Source organism: Panthera uncia, chromosome D2, assembly GCF_023721935.1.
Source record: "Panthera uncia isolate 11264 chromosome D2, Puncia_PCG_1.0, whole genome shotgun sequence".
NCBI lineage: Eukaryota > Metazoa > Chordata > Mammalia > Carnivora > Felidae > Panthera > Panthera uncia.
In genome coordinates, this window is record NC_064818.1 from 31,519,140 (window position 1) to 31,534,685 (window position 15,546).

General features: G+C 37.3%; 1 protein-coding gene across 3 annotated transcripts in view; it reads right to left on the minus strand.

The window, feature by feature from the left end:
- The window catches only part of ASCC1 (activating signal cointegrator 1 complex subunit 1), a 106,137-nt gene that overhangs the window by 41,245 nt on the left and 49,346 nt on the right, over positions 1-15,546 (minus strand). For all 3 annotated transcript variants that reach the window (XM_049645191.1, XM_049645192.1, XM_049645193.1), the window contains exon 7: positions 11,488-11,607. In XM_049645191.1, the coding sequence (XP_049501148.1) occupies positions 11,488-11,607 (120 nt within the window). The remainder of the gene's footprint in view (positions 1-11,487; positions 11,608-15,546) is intronic.

Sequence of the window (15,546 nt, forward strand, 5' to 3'; positions counted from 1 at the left end):
GATCTATTGAGTTGGATGTTATTAGATTTTCTGGTCTTACTTCATCTTTGTGTTCCTGAGATAAACCAGCTTAGTCATAATGGATCCTATTCATCAGACTCCTACACACCACCTTCAGAAAACTGCCAAATCCAGCAGATTTTACTCTTCTTGCATCCACGTACCAATTCTCATAGCTCTATTCTAGTTCAGGCCTTGTTTCTCACCTGCATTCCTGTAATGACTTTTAACTACTTTCCCCTCCTGCTCCTGGATCTTCATTTCAATTACATATGTAGTCTGTAATTTCATTAAGTTTATATAGAACATTTGGGGAGAACTGACATCTTTATGAAATTAAGTCTATCAATGAACATGAGCAATCTCTCATGTATATATAATGTAATTGATAAGTTACAATTATACTGTAACTTATAATTACTGAGTATGATTTATAATTTTCTGCAAAAAGGTCTTACACATACTTTATTATAGTTATTTCCTAAGTACCTACGAGTACTTGTTGCTACCATAAATGGATGGTGTCTTCTTATTTATTTTTCATTTCCTCATTGTTACTGCTCTAACCTGGCTACCTACTTTCATCTCTAGCCTAGATTGCAGTATGACCTGATTTCCCCACTTGCATTCTTTCCCCCCTAATCCATTCTCCCACACATGACCTTTTTAAAAATATCATGTCATTATATTGCTTAAAACCTTTCGGTCCACCTAGGGAAAAAAAATACAAATTCTTTACCAACTGTCTAAACCTTGTGTAATCTGGTCTCTGCCTCTCTGGCCTCATTTCCCTTGTTTATCTTCCTGGTCTTCTTTAAGTGCTGAAACACACTAGGCTCTTTCTCAAGGTCTTTGCACTTGCTCTTCTCTCTGCCTCATACACTCTTACCACAATTCCTTTGTATCCTTTAAGTCTGAACTCAAATGTCAATTCCTTACAGATGCCTTCCCTGGCCACTGCATCTAAAAGTAGGTCCCCCTATGTTATTCTTCTTATCCTCCTGTTTGTTTCTTTTGTAGAATCTATTATAATTTATAATTATTCTATTTACTCTTTTGGTCTGTTTCCTCTTTAGGCAGCTACACCCGGATCTGGAGGATCCAAGAGGGCCCCACTCACATGACTGGAGCCTTGGTGCCGGCTGTCAACTGGGGACACCTAAATTCTTTTCCTTGAGGTCTTTTTTCCAGCCAGAGAGTTTGGACTTCCCTAAATAGCAACCAAGTCCTAAGAGGTTAACTTTGAAAACAAAAGAGCTGCAAAATCTCTTAAGGCCTAGCAATGACAGATTTACAAATCATTCCTGTCCCATTCCATTAGTCAAAGCAAGTCACAGGGCTGGGTATCTTTCATAAAAGACATTTTCTGTTTGTTGCTGCTATACAGAACTATACTAATTTTATAGCTAATCACTTTGTTAAACTCTCTTCTTATTTCTAGTAACTTGGTCATTGTAGATAATAACCTTGCTGTATTTCTGGTCAGAAAATGTGATTTGTAAGATACCAACTCACTGAAATGTATTAAGCCTTACTTTACAGTCTACTGTGTGATCAATTTTTTTCAGCTGTTGCGTATACCTGAAAGGAATATGAATTATCTAATTGCTGGGTGTATAATTCCAGAAATGACTTATTGCATTAAACTTGCTCATTGTTTTTATATTTGCTTACTTTTTAATTTACATCCAAGTTAGTTAGCATATAGTGCTATAATAATTTCAGGAGGAGATTCCAGTGATTCATCCCCTATGTATAACACCCAGTACTCATCCCAACAAGTGTCCTCCCTAATGCCCCTTACCCATTTAGCCCATCCCCCTACCCACAACCCCTCCAGCAACCCTCAGTTTGTTCTCTGTATTTAAGAGTCTCTTATGTTTTGTCCCCTCCTTGTTTTTATATTATTTTTGCTTCCCTTCCCTTATGTTTATCTGTCTCTTCAAGTCCTCATGAGTGAAGTCATATGATTTTTGTCTTTCTCTTAATTTCACTTACCATAATACCCTCAAGTTCCATCCATGGAGTTGCAAATGGCAAGATTTCATTCTTTTTGATTGCCGAGTAATACTCCATTCTATATACATACCACATCTTTATCCATTCATCCATCGATAGACATTTGGGCTCTTTCCATACTTTGGCTATTGTTGATAGCACTGCTATGAACATTGGGGTGCATGGGCCCCTTCGAAACAGCACACCTGTATCCCTTGGATAAATACCTAGTAGTGCAATTGCTGGGTTGTAGGGTAGTTCTATTTTTTTTTTTTTTTCAACATTTTTTATTTATTTTTGGGACAGAGAGAGACAGAGCATGAACGGGGGAGGGGCAGAGAGAGAGGGAGACACAGAATCGGAAACAGGCTCCAGGCTCCGAGCCATCAGCCCAGAGCCTGACGCGGGGCTCGAACTCACGGACCGCGAGATCGTGACCTGGCTGAAGTCGGACGCTCAACCGACTGCGCCACCCAGGCGCCCCAGGGTAGTTCTATTTTTAATTTTTTGAGGAATCTCCATACTGTTTTCCAGAGTGGCTGCACCAGTCTGCATTCACACCAGCAGTGCAAAAGAGATCCTTTTTCTTTGCATCCTTGCCAACATCTGTTGTTGCCTGAGTTGTTAATGTTAGTCATTCTGACTGGTGTGAGGTGGTATCTCATTGTGGTTTTGATTTGTATTTCCCTGATGATGAGTGATGTTGAGCATTTCTTCATGCGTCTGTTAGCCTTCTTCTTTGGACAAGTGTCTATTCATGTCTTTTGCCCATTTCTTCAATGGATTACTTGTTTTTTTGGGTGTTGAGTTTGATAAGTTCTTTACAGATTTTGGATTCTAACCCTTTATTTTATAGGTCATTTGCAAATATCTTCTCCCATTCCGTCAGTTGTCTTTTAGTTTTGCTGATTGTTTCCTTCTCTGTGCAGAAGTTTTTATTGTGACGAGGTCCTAATAGTTCATTTTTGCTTTTGTTTCTCTTGCCTCCGGAGATGTGTTGAATAAGAAACTGCTGCGGCAAAGGTCAAAGAGGTTTTTGCCTGCTTTCTCCTCGAGGATTTTGATGGCTTCCTGTCTTTCGTTTAGGTCTTTCATCCATTTTGAGTTTATTTTTGTGTCTGGTGCAAGAAAATGGTCCAAGTTCATTTTTCTGTATGTTGCTGCCCAGTTTTCCCAGTACCATTTGCTAAAGAGACTGTCTTTATTCCATTGGATGTTCTTTCTTGCTTTGTCCAAGATTAGTTCACCATACGTTTGTGAGTCCATTTCTGGGTCTTCTACTCTGTTCCATCGATCTGGGTGTCCGTTTTTGTGCCATCGGTGTTTTTTTTAAACTTGTTGTTAAAATCTTCTGTGTCGGGGGCCTGGGTTAAGCTGTCAGTTGGTTAAGTGACCAACTCTTGATTTCAGCTCAGGTCGTGATCTCACAGTTCATGAGTGAGCCTCTCATTGAGCCCTGTGGGAGTCTCTCTCTCTCTGCCCCTCCCCCACTCGCACAGGCACATTCTCTCTCTCAAAAAAAATAAGTTAAAAAAAAGCTTCTGTATCTTTACTGACTTTGTATCTGCTTGGCCTATCAATTATTGGAAGATACGTCACAATCTCCTCCCATGATGATGGATTTCTCAATCAAAAAATTAAATTAAAAAATTAATTATACAAATTTGGCTGAATCTACTTTGGGGATGCTCGAGTGGGTACAAGTTTAAAATGATAACATCTTGGTAAATTGTTTATCATTATGTAACAGTACTCTCTGTTACTAATATTAATTCTGTTATGCCAACTTCATAATTTCATTTTGGTAGTTGCCTAGTGTTATCTTTTTCCTTTCTACTACTGCAACCTCATGGATGGATGTATCTCTGGTAAAGAGCATATAACTGAATTTTGTTTATATCTTTCTTATAATATCTTAAGCTGTAAGTTTATTCATTAATGTGTATCATTAACGTATATATATGTCTGGACTTCGTCCTGCCATCTTACATTTAAATATTCATCCCACTTTTTTCTACGCTTGTTCCTTTTTGGATTTAATTTCCATTTGTTCCTTTTTCCTTTTTCTCTCTACTTGTTTATTATTTATATACTCTTAGATTTACTTTAAAATTTTTACTATGTGCATTTAGCTTAACAAAGTTAAAGAAATATCTTAACACCACTCTCCCCAAATAATAATACAAAAAATTAGAATACTTCAACTTCAAAATTCTCCTTAGTCTTGACTTACAGTGCTCTTAGCTGCCAGTTATGTTAACTGAACAATGTTAGTTCTTTTTTTTTAAAGTTTATTTATTTATTTTGAGAGAGACAGAGACAGCGTGAGCAGGGGAGGAGGAAAGAGACGGGGAGAGAGACAATCCCAAACAGGCTCCATGCCATCAGCGCAAAGACTGATGCAGGGCTCAAACCCATGAAGTGTGAGATTGCCACAGTTTTTTTTTTTTTTTAAAAACTCTCCCAAATATATGGGGCACCTAGGTGGCTTAGTCAGTTGAGCATCCTACTTGATCTCAGCTCAGGTCTTAATCTCAGGGTTGTGAGTTCAAGCCCCGCATTGGGCTCCATGCTGGACGTGGAGTTACTTTAAAAACAACAACAACAATAAACCCACAACTCTCTCAAATTTTATAAAATAGTTATTTTATACAGACACTGTTTGCCATTTTATGTATCTACCATTCTTTTCTGCATCTCATTCTAACATTCCTGTATCTCAGACGTTCTGGATTCCTTTTCCCTTTCCTGAAATACATCCGTTACTTGTTCCTTTACTGCAGATCTCACAGTGATAAAGTCTCTGAGATTTTGTTCATCTCTAACAGTCTTCATTTCACCTTTGTTCTTAAAGATTTTTTTTCCTGAGTACACAATTCCAGGTTGACCATTATTTCCTCTAGAAAATACTCTGCTGTCTTTTCACTTCCACTGTTGTTACTGAGAGGTCCTTATACCTGCCATCCCTTCGTGGCTGACTTCTTTCGAGATCTCTGTCTTTAGTGTTCTGCAGTTCTATCATGATTTACCTTGATATGGATCTGTTTTTAGTTATTCTGCTTGTGTTTAATCTTTTTTCTCTTATCTATTACCCAAGCCCCTCTAATTTCTTCACATGGCCATCTCCTGTTACCCCATCCTCTCCCTCATTAAACCTCATCCATACCTGGAATTTGCTAGACTTTTTCTTGCCTCAGGGCTTTTGCTCTATATTTTCTTTTGCCTAGGACAAAAGGTGAGAAGAGCCTTCCCACCTCTCCTTTGCCTGCAAACTCTCAGTCCCTTAGATCTCAATTCAGTATCGGATCCTTAGAGACTTTCCCTGACCCTGTCCTCCTCCAGTCCACATTGCTATGATAGTTTCCTCTTTAACGGAGCACCATTTCCCCCCCCCCCCCCCCCCCCCCGCCTCACCTTTATCACACTTTGCAATTATAGTTGACACTCGAACAATGCAGGGGTTAGAGGCTCTGACCCCCATACAGTTGAAAATCCATGGATAACTTTTGAGTCCTCCAAAATTTAACTACTGACCATCCACAGTTGATGGGAAGCCTTACTGGTAACATAAACAGCCAACTAACACGTATTTTGTATGTTATATGTGTTATGTACTGTATTCTTACAATAAAGCTAGAGAAAAGAAAATATTAAGAAAATCATAAGGAAAACAGATTTACAGTTCTGTACTGTATTTACTGAAAAAAGCCTGCATGTAAGTGGATTCGTGCCACTCAAATCCATGTTGTTCCAGGGTCAACTATTCATTTATGTGTTATTTGTTAGCATCTGTTTCCAACATTAGTCTGTAAACTACGTAGGGATAATGACTGCACCTGGCTTTATTCACCAGTCTATATTCACAGCCTAGCACAGTGCCTGGCAAACAACAGGCACTCAATAAATTTTTGTTGAATAAACAAATGACCAAATAAAAATCCAACATACTTTTTACATGGTACAAAACAGTGCTTCTAGATCTGTCCTTGCTATTATTCCCTTTTCCAAAAATGCTACTCTCTTGGCCTGTGAACTCCTTATTCAGCAAAGAAACCTTCTCTGTAAAGTCTTCCTTTACAAAACTTGCTCACCCATGAGCAGAGTTTTGCTGCCCATCTACGCACCTCTAGAATCTCAACCAGAGCCCTCACCCGACTGTACTCTAATTACTGACATCTGCCTCCTCCTTAAGACGGAAGCCCTGGAGTCTACTGCACCACACACACTGGGCATCTGGAAAATGCCTGAGGGAAAAGAAGCCTGGAAATGCACTGCAGGGTGGAATAACTGATGGAGCCAGGTCTTTGAGGAAATAAGAAGGAATGAGATCAGGAGAATAAGAGGTTAGCCTCATCAGAGATAATGCATGCCATTCTTCAGAAAGAGAGTGAAACTGAGTGGGTTAGGGGTGATGAGAATAGCAGACTGTGAGGGGAAAAAGGAAGGAAACTGAGTTGACTTTGTATTGTCAGGAAAATGTGAGGAAGCCATTCTTCTTAGAGGGGCAAGGATGGAAGCTTGCGTGACAGTACCAGACAGAACAGAACAGCCACTGTGTTCAATACTTAAGTCTTAGCAACAGCTGACTACTAAGTAATGAGTAAAAGATTGCCACAGCTTCCTTACCCAGTCACGCTTTACCAAACCCAAGGAAGCATCAGTAAGTAAACCTCTCGCTGTCCCAGCTGCAAGTTTCCAGACGAAAAATCTGACCTAAGCAGTTCTATCCTTTTAAAGGTCAGACACTTCACACTCAATCATTTTGAGGGAAGAAATCTCTGATTTAAACTACATGAAATCATACAAAGAAACTTGAATGTGTTTTTATTACAACATGGTCTCTCTCCCATGCCTCTTGTCTTGAGCAGGATCTCTTCATATAAACAAAAAGATTTAATGTTCCTTTAAAACAGACCATGTCTTACTCAATTCGTATCAATTTGCACAGCCTTCCAAAATACCCTGAACAAAGGAGGCATCTGAATTGCTTTAAAATTGAATTAAATAAGAGGTGTTTAAGTCTCTTAGTAATTACCACACATTTAAGGAGGGAATTTTACAAATCTTTTTGAAATAACATAAACAGGTCTCTCCCTGTGGAAAAGGAATGGGCAAAAGAGGAAAAAAATGGGCAGGAAGAGAAATGGGAATTATTCAAAAATCTTCTTGGTTGATCACACTAGTGGATTCGGTGGATACTTCATAAGATCTTTCAATTTACAAAGCCTTGACAATAGTAAGTGTGCACAATTTCTAAGGGCTGGATCTTTGGGAAAATAATGGGTGTATTCACCTTTGGAGCACTCACCATTCCATTAATGTGGGTACCAATCGTGTCTGAACTCTGTCTTCAAAAGCCACCTAGCTTTTATAGCTCTTATTTTCTTCCAATCTCAAAAACATTATTCTTTACACTTGAAGGCCTTCTATAGAACCAAGAGTCTAACTATTAAAGCAAAAGGTAAAGATACCCAATGGAAAAACTCAAAGTAATGATTTTATTATCTCTTCCCAGTAACCTCTCTTTTTCCCTCTGGGGGCCACCAAGAATAGAATAAATAAAAAACTGTGATGTCTATGACATATGCAGACTTGAAGCCATAGATTAGGAAAAATTCACTATTGTATTGCTGTAATCCCATGTAAATTTTCCATATAGCTTCATGTTAACTGTATGTCTATAAGCTATCAAAGACTTCAGTTTTACAACAGTAAGGTTTAAACCAGTATGAACAAAAATTAAATCCCGTAACAGATACTAAGAAAGCAAATTAACAGAGGTCAGGCTAAGTGGCTATGATGCCCTATAAAACTATAAGGTTAATCAAGGAAACAAAAAATGTAATACATTTTAGAAGTGAGTCAGTCCAAAAGAATTGAAGACAGCTCCATTTACAATAGCCAAAAGGTGGAAACAACCCAAATGTCCATTAACTGATGAATGGATCAACTTGAAATGTGGTATCTCCATATAATGGAATGTTATTCAGCCATAAAAGGGAGTGAAGTACTGACATTGTTACAACAGGGATGAGCCTTGGAAAGCATTATGCTGAGTGAAAGAAGTCAGGCACAAAAGGCCACATATTGTGTGGTTCCATTTATAGGAAATATCCAGAATAGGCAAATCCACAGTGACAGTAGATCACTGGTTGCCAGGAGCTGGGGAGAGAATAGGGGGTATGGAAGAGTGACTGCTTAATGGGTACAGGATTTCCTTTTGGGGTGATAAAGATGTTCTGAAACATTGGTGGTGGTGGTTGCACAATGTTGTTAATGTCCTCAATGCTAACGAATTATACCCTTTAAAATGGTTAAAACGGTAATTTTTATGTTATGTGAATTTTACCACTTTCAAAAAAAAAAGTGGAAATAAGAATTGGAACATAGTCTATTCTACTCAACCTAGCATACACACACTGAAAACCTTCTTTATTCTGGCATAGGGATTCAGAGCATGGTTTTGCAGACTATATGTTCCTTAGCCAAACTACTTAAACTCCCTGAACCTCCCATCTATAAAACAGGCATACGAATACTATCCATCTTATACAGATGCTGTGAAGATAAAATGAAGATAATACGATGTAAGCACAGTGCCAAGTAAGAGTAATTGCTAAAAAAAAAAAAAAAAGTTATAATTTCCCCGGAAACTATGCAACCTTCAATATTAGAATTAAAACCTTACCTAGATGAAAGGTTGTTGCAGTAAGGTCTGTGGACCTTTGGAGATCCCTGAGACTCTTTTAGGGGAGCCCATGAGGTCACAACTATATTTATAGTAATTGTATGACACTGTCTGCCTTTTTCGTTGTAATGACATTTGCACAGACGGTGCAAAAGCAATGCTGGGTAAAACTGCTGGCACCTTGGGGCGCCTGGGTGGCTCAGTCAGTTAAGCATCTGACTTTGGCTCAGGTCATGAGCTCGCGGTTTGTGAGTCTGAAAACCCGCACTGGGCTCTGTGCTCACAGCTCAGAGCCTGGAGCCTGCTTGGGATTCTGTGTCTCCCTCTCTGCCCTGCCCCACTCGCATTGTCTGTCTGTCTGTCTGTCTGTCTCTCTCCCTCTCAAAAATAAAAAAACATTAAAAAAAATTGTTTTTAAAACAAAACAACAACAGAAAAACTGCTGGCACCTTAGTATAAACTAAGGCGGCGGCAGCAAATTGTATGAGCAGCAGTATATTCTTCACTATATATACATGGTTTTTAAAAAAAACTAGTTTCATTTATCCTTGATGAAACTGTAAAAATAATCGATTTTATTAAATCTCAGGCCTTGAGTACATGTCTTTTTAATGTATCTGTGTGATGCAATCAGCAGTATGGATAAAGCAACTGGGCTGTATGTGGAAGCAGATGGCTGTCTGGAGGAAAAGCACTTGTGAGGTTGTCAGAGCTGGAGCTGAACTAGCCTCTTTGTCCACGAACACCATTTTTATTTGAAAGAACGACTGACAGACAAATTACGGTTATTCAGACTTGGCTATTTGACAGACATTTTCTCAAAAAAGAACTTCAAGGAAAACAGTATTTTGGGCCAATAATAAAATTTAAGCTTTCAAGTGAAAATAAGAATTTTAGAAAATGTGTCTCTGCTACCATGAGCTTGACAGCAGCTTCTTAATACTTAAAGTCTGTGGTGAAATTAATAGTGTGATCAATACATTTTTAACATCGCATAATGAAATATGTCAACATTTGGAAGATGTGCATAACTCAGTGAACCAGTATTTTCTAAATGACCAATACAAAACTGTGCATAGATTAAAGGTCCGGTCAAAATATAAAAGAGATCAATGGATTTTAGTGCAAGAGTATGAAATGTTCGCTGATAGGATTTCTGACCTTTACCGAACTGTAACTTGTCAAGTTTTAGTGTAGTATCAAATATCCAGAATTAGCTGAAAACACTGAAAGTACTCTTTATTTTTCCAAATACGTTTCTGTGTGAGTCCAGGTTTTCTTGTATACTTCAATCAAAACAACATATTGCAAAAGACTGAACAGAGAAGCAGATATGAGAACCCAGCTGTCTTCCATTATGGAAATTTACAAAAATGTGAAGCAATGCCTATCTTCTCACTAAATATTTTTGGTTTGGGAAATAGATTTTTCATGAAAAATGCATTATTTATGTAAACAAAAAATATTACTATTTTTAATGAACCATCAAATATTAAATTTCTAATTTTAATTTCTAATAAGGTAAATATTGATAACTATAATCCATATAAAGAAAGCTCTCTCGTGGCCTCAATAATTTTTAAGAAATTAAGTGATTATGAAGACAAAAAGCTTGAGAACTGCTATCTTATCGTTCACTGTTTTTGTTCGCAAAACTGAAAAGTAATCTACTCCATACACAGGAGCCCTATAACTGGTGAAGACATCGGACTGTTATAACTCACAATGCAAAGGAAATGATCCATACCAGATATCAAATTCCAAGCTCATAAGAAATGTTTTGGGATGTCCTGAAAGAACAATGCGTCCCTACTTTTTAAGACAAGGTCATTAGTATGCTATTTAGGCACATGCCAGGTATCCAAGACAAATCTGGTCCAAAACACACACAACATCTGATTCTATACTGTCTTTTCCTTCCCCCCGCCCAGCCCCGCCCCAAATTCACTTCCAATTGAAACGAGCTAGAAGATAACTGAGATTACCAATTTGAATTGAAATATGAGAAATCTTACAAGGGATCCTCTAGAAAAGCAAATCAATTCGGGGGCTTGCCTAAAGACTTTCATTTTCTCTGGAGGGTTTCTGATTCAGGGTGAGCTCTGTTCTATCCCGCCTTAATAAAAAGACCACAAAAACAAACTTCCAATTCAAGTTTAGCTCCTCTGCTCCCAGAAGACCTTGAATAGACTAATAAACAGCACTAACATTAGAAATGGCTCTGGATGCCTAAACTAGCCTCAGAAATAGCCTGGGTCATAGACTGAGAATCCCTAGAAGCGATCTGTGTAGTAACAACAAAAATAAAAAAACAGTAAACATCTGTTGGTATGTGTTTTGAGGATGTTTGTATGTGCTAAGCACTGTTCTAAGCATTTCATGTAGATTAGCTTAATCCTAATAATCTTATAGAGTTTGTATAGTTATCATCACATTTTGTCATGGTATTCACTAGATCTGTGTTATGTCACTTTTGCAACGAACTACCATCCTAAAATGCCATCCTTTCTGCCTCCTATAGACTGAAAAACATGAAGAAAGCATACATCATAAAAACTAGATTGCTACAATCAATATCCACCATCCAAGTAACTCAATAATTATCAGACTAAAATCTGATACTTTTCCTATAACAAATTCCTCTTTTAAGATAATTGCTTACTATTTAAAAGAAAAAAAAAGAATTGACACACTCTTTATGATAGTAAGATCTCAAAGAAAAGGAACCAAAACTTGTTGAACTTCTAGCAGTGCTTTTAGGCACCTCTTGATGGAAACAAAGAAGCATTCCAGAAACATACCTGTTGGAGCCGTCTTTCATATGGACTTTGGCATAAAGAACATCCACCATGCCGGGATCATCGTTCATGTATTCTATCCCTGCCATCTCTACCTCTAAGGGTTTGCCCCCAGAAATGTCACTGCAAAGGAAAAATGTTAGATTTTTACAAATGTTTAAACTAAGAGGGCCATTATATTTTAAACACAGTTATTATACACAAATATTACCAAAAATAAAATTGTTGGGAGGTTTTTTTTTTTACTAACAATATTATCTAACCATCCTTCTAATTTCAAAATTGCATTCTATGCACACCAACTAGAAATACAAGTAGTTCCAAAGTCACACTACAGTTGTCCCAATACCGGTTTATTAGTACTCACAAGAAAAAGCCAAGGAATGACACTTCTGATTGACAAAGACATTTAATGAGTTGCCCATCTCTTGGGTTTTATTTCATTATTTCTATAAGCTGCAAACAGTATTTTACTCATCTAACAATGGTGGAGGCATAAAGTGGTATAACATCCTAACAGCAATATTTATAAAAAGTCTTCAAGAGTAGAAACCCTTTGTCCAAGCAACTCAATTTCTGGGAGCCAAACCTAAGGAAATCATCATGAATTCAGCTACGTATCCAACCATAGCTGACAAAGGAAGTTCTTTACAGAAGAATTCCAACTAATAAACGCAGAAGTAATGATGAAATCAGGGTATCACCATTTTGCAACCCCTGATGAAATAATGGATGAAGACAATGATTAGCAATGGCTGCTAAAACTTAATGGCAAAAGGCTGAAATATAAAGAAAATATAAAGAGGGGAGCTCTATAACGATGGATCAGGCTAACCACACCTGAACCCACTGATCAAACTTATCACACACACACACACAAAAGAACAACCAGACAATACTATTTCCTGATATGATGTAACAGGTTACACTTATACTCATGAAAAACAATTTGGGCACAGGGTTTGACTGAAGCTTTGTCTGGAACAACCAAAGATTGGCAACAAATTAAATATTCATTAAGGTTTTAAGAAAAGGTGCACAACAATGTACATGCTATATATTACTATTTGTGCAAAAGATGGGAGTAAGAAAATTTATATATATATACATATATATATACATATATATGTATATATGTGTGTGTGTGTGTGTATATATATATATATACATATATATATATATATATATATCCATTCCCTGTACGTATAAAAAATCTCTGGAAAAATCTCTTGCCTTTAAAGAAGAGAGCAGGATGCTTGGTGGGAATAGCAGTGGGAAGGAAACCCTTCACTGCATATCCTTTGAATCTTTAAAATCTTGCACCATGTAAATGTATTATCCATTAAAAAGTTAATATAAAAAATATATGCAAAAGAAGCCACACATAAGTTTATAAAATGCCCATATATGCCAAAGAAGCCAAACACAAAAGTGTACAGACTGATTTCTTATTCATATGACATTCAAGAACAAGCTAAATTAATCTATGGAAATAGAAATCAGAACAATAGTTGCTGCTGGGAGAAGTGAATTTACTGGAAAAGGTCATGAGGGAACTTCATAGAGCGATGACAATGTACTACATCTTGATTTGGCTGAAGTTACATGAGTGTATGCATTTGTTAAAACTCATCAACTACACTTAAGATCTGTGCATTTTACTGTAAGTAAATTACACCTCAAAGAAGAAATACAGACTTGCATATTAAAAAGTCTGAGAGTACATACTCCACACCATTAATAGTAATTATCTTTAAGCGGTAAGATTAAAAGTGATATTTTTGTTTATCTATAATTTTCGACTTTTCTAAAACTAACTATGTATGACTTTATTTATTTTAATTGAAATATAACTGAGATACAATGTTACATTAGTTTCATGGGTGCAGGTATTACTTTCATGTTAAGTAAAACTTCACCCTTCTGCTTCCTTCCCAGACTCCTTAAACAGATTTATCCTTCAACCAGAAAAGGCCCTGCAGTGCCAAGGTGAAACCCAGCTAAAAATCAGCTCACCATACACAGTCTTCTGCAAGCCCCATGAGGCTGGACAATCTATCCATTTTGTCCACTCTGATATCCCCAGCCGGGCACAATGCCTTATGTAAAATAGGTAAACTCCATAAATCTCTGGTAAACACTGACTGGATGTTCTACACTAAACAGAGAAGCTTTTCTGGACAATTTTGAGAAGAATGTGGACACGTGCCTACATAGTCATTGAAAAAAAATGTGGTACTAGCTCAAAGACAAAAGGAAGTTAGGATAAACCAAAGGACAATTCCTAAAAAAGCAAAGCAAAACAGTTCTCTTGACACTGCACCAATGCCACAGAGAGACCCTTCGTAGTCTAGGAATCTTCACGGTAAATATTCCCTTACAAATTCAAGACCATATTATTGCACAAGACCAGAATTTTTTTTCAGTAAGAAACTATTTTAGACAGATATTCAATAAAAATTACCGCCTCCATCATAAGTATCCCTGTTACCACCTCTAATGTGGTAGTGGGGTGTTCCAAAACACAAGCCACGCTCTGAACTATTATCTGAGGCCTATAGCTTCAACCAACAGCACAGAAGATCTCCGTTCCAAATAAAAGCGAAAACTCAACACAGAAGACTGCCATTCAATCCTATCAAGGTATAGTCAAACAAACTTACATGAAAAAAAGTTTAATACTAACCATACATTCTTCTACGTTTTTCCCCCCAACTCTGACCCCACATAGATCACCCCAAAGCACCATACCATTGGTTTAGTTTCCCACTAAAATGTTTTTACTGGATTCTGCCTAATGCTCTACCCTCAAATTCTAGGGATCGAGCCAAGAGAGAACCATGTAAACAATATTTTTGTATTCTCTGCAAAAGTCCTGTTGAAGACACTGCTCATCATCATTTTGGGTTAAGATTTACATGACAAATTTTTCTTGGATTGAGAACCAGAAAAGGATTCTCTCCTAAAAAACTGCCATGCTCCTTTTTATCAAGTAAGAAGTGTAATAATGGATGTGTTTCTTTTTGGAATTTAGTTCAAGTATACCAGTGCTTGAAAACTATTAAATTTTAATGCTCAAGTGTAATTATAACCATTCCTTGGTTTTCAGGTAAAACCTTCTCCCATTCCATCTTTATCTCTGAGCTCCCTGACTTTTAACATTTCTCTTGTACGTATATCCTCAATCCAAACCACCTCAAATCTTTGGAATTAGATGGGGTACCAGGAACAACAACAACAAAAAATGCAACAATGAAACAGGATCTAAAGCCTGTCTCAGGAGTAGGAACAGAAACTCTTTCAACCTTCCCTAGGATTTACCAAGAGGGAGAGAAATTCAGTGGTTTACCTGACTCATACTCTTGGTCATGGTGACAAAGAGTCCACCTGGGACACCCGTGAGCATACTTTTCAACTGACACTTGAGGCAATAAACAGGAACCAGCATTCACCCATGGGTATTTTTCCTTCTCTTCTGTCCTTATTCTTGTCCCTTTTTAACTTATTTGGTTTTACCTCAGGCCTACTGGGAACACTTAGGTACAAGAAGAGTGATACTGGAACCAAAAAAATACTGCGTATTTGTCAGACTATATACTCAGAGCCACCGCACTGTTTGTGTTCTCCATCTCACAAGGAAAAGTCACAAGGGATACATTTAAAGCTTCAGCGTTTACTGAACACTGAATAATTCATTCGGAATCTATACAGCTTCATGAGCCCTTAGCTTAAGAATTGAAATCAAAATTCTGTTCCTGGTCAGGTAACATCACTCGAAAAACACCCCCAAATTAAAGACAAATATTCAACTATTTCTTTAAAATATCTATTTAGCCCCACAGTTTTAATTAAATCCCAATCTAGCCATGTAGATTTAATCTCTCAATTTTAAAAAGCCATCAAATTAAACCACAGCATGTTATTTATTAGTCTATCAATTTCAAAGTTTTCCCTTCTTATATTTTAATTTGGGATCTTTACATCATAAAAGGCCCAGGTTAGAAATGCCACTATTCAGATACCATATGGTTTCACTCTTATGTGGATCCTGAGAAACATAAC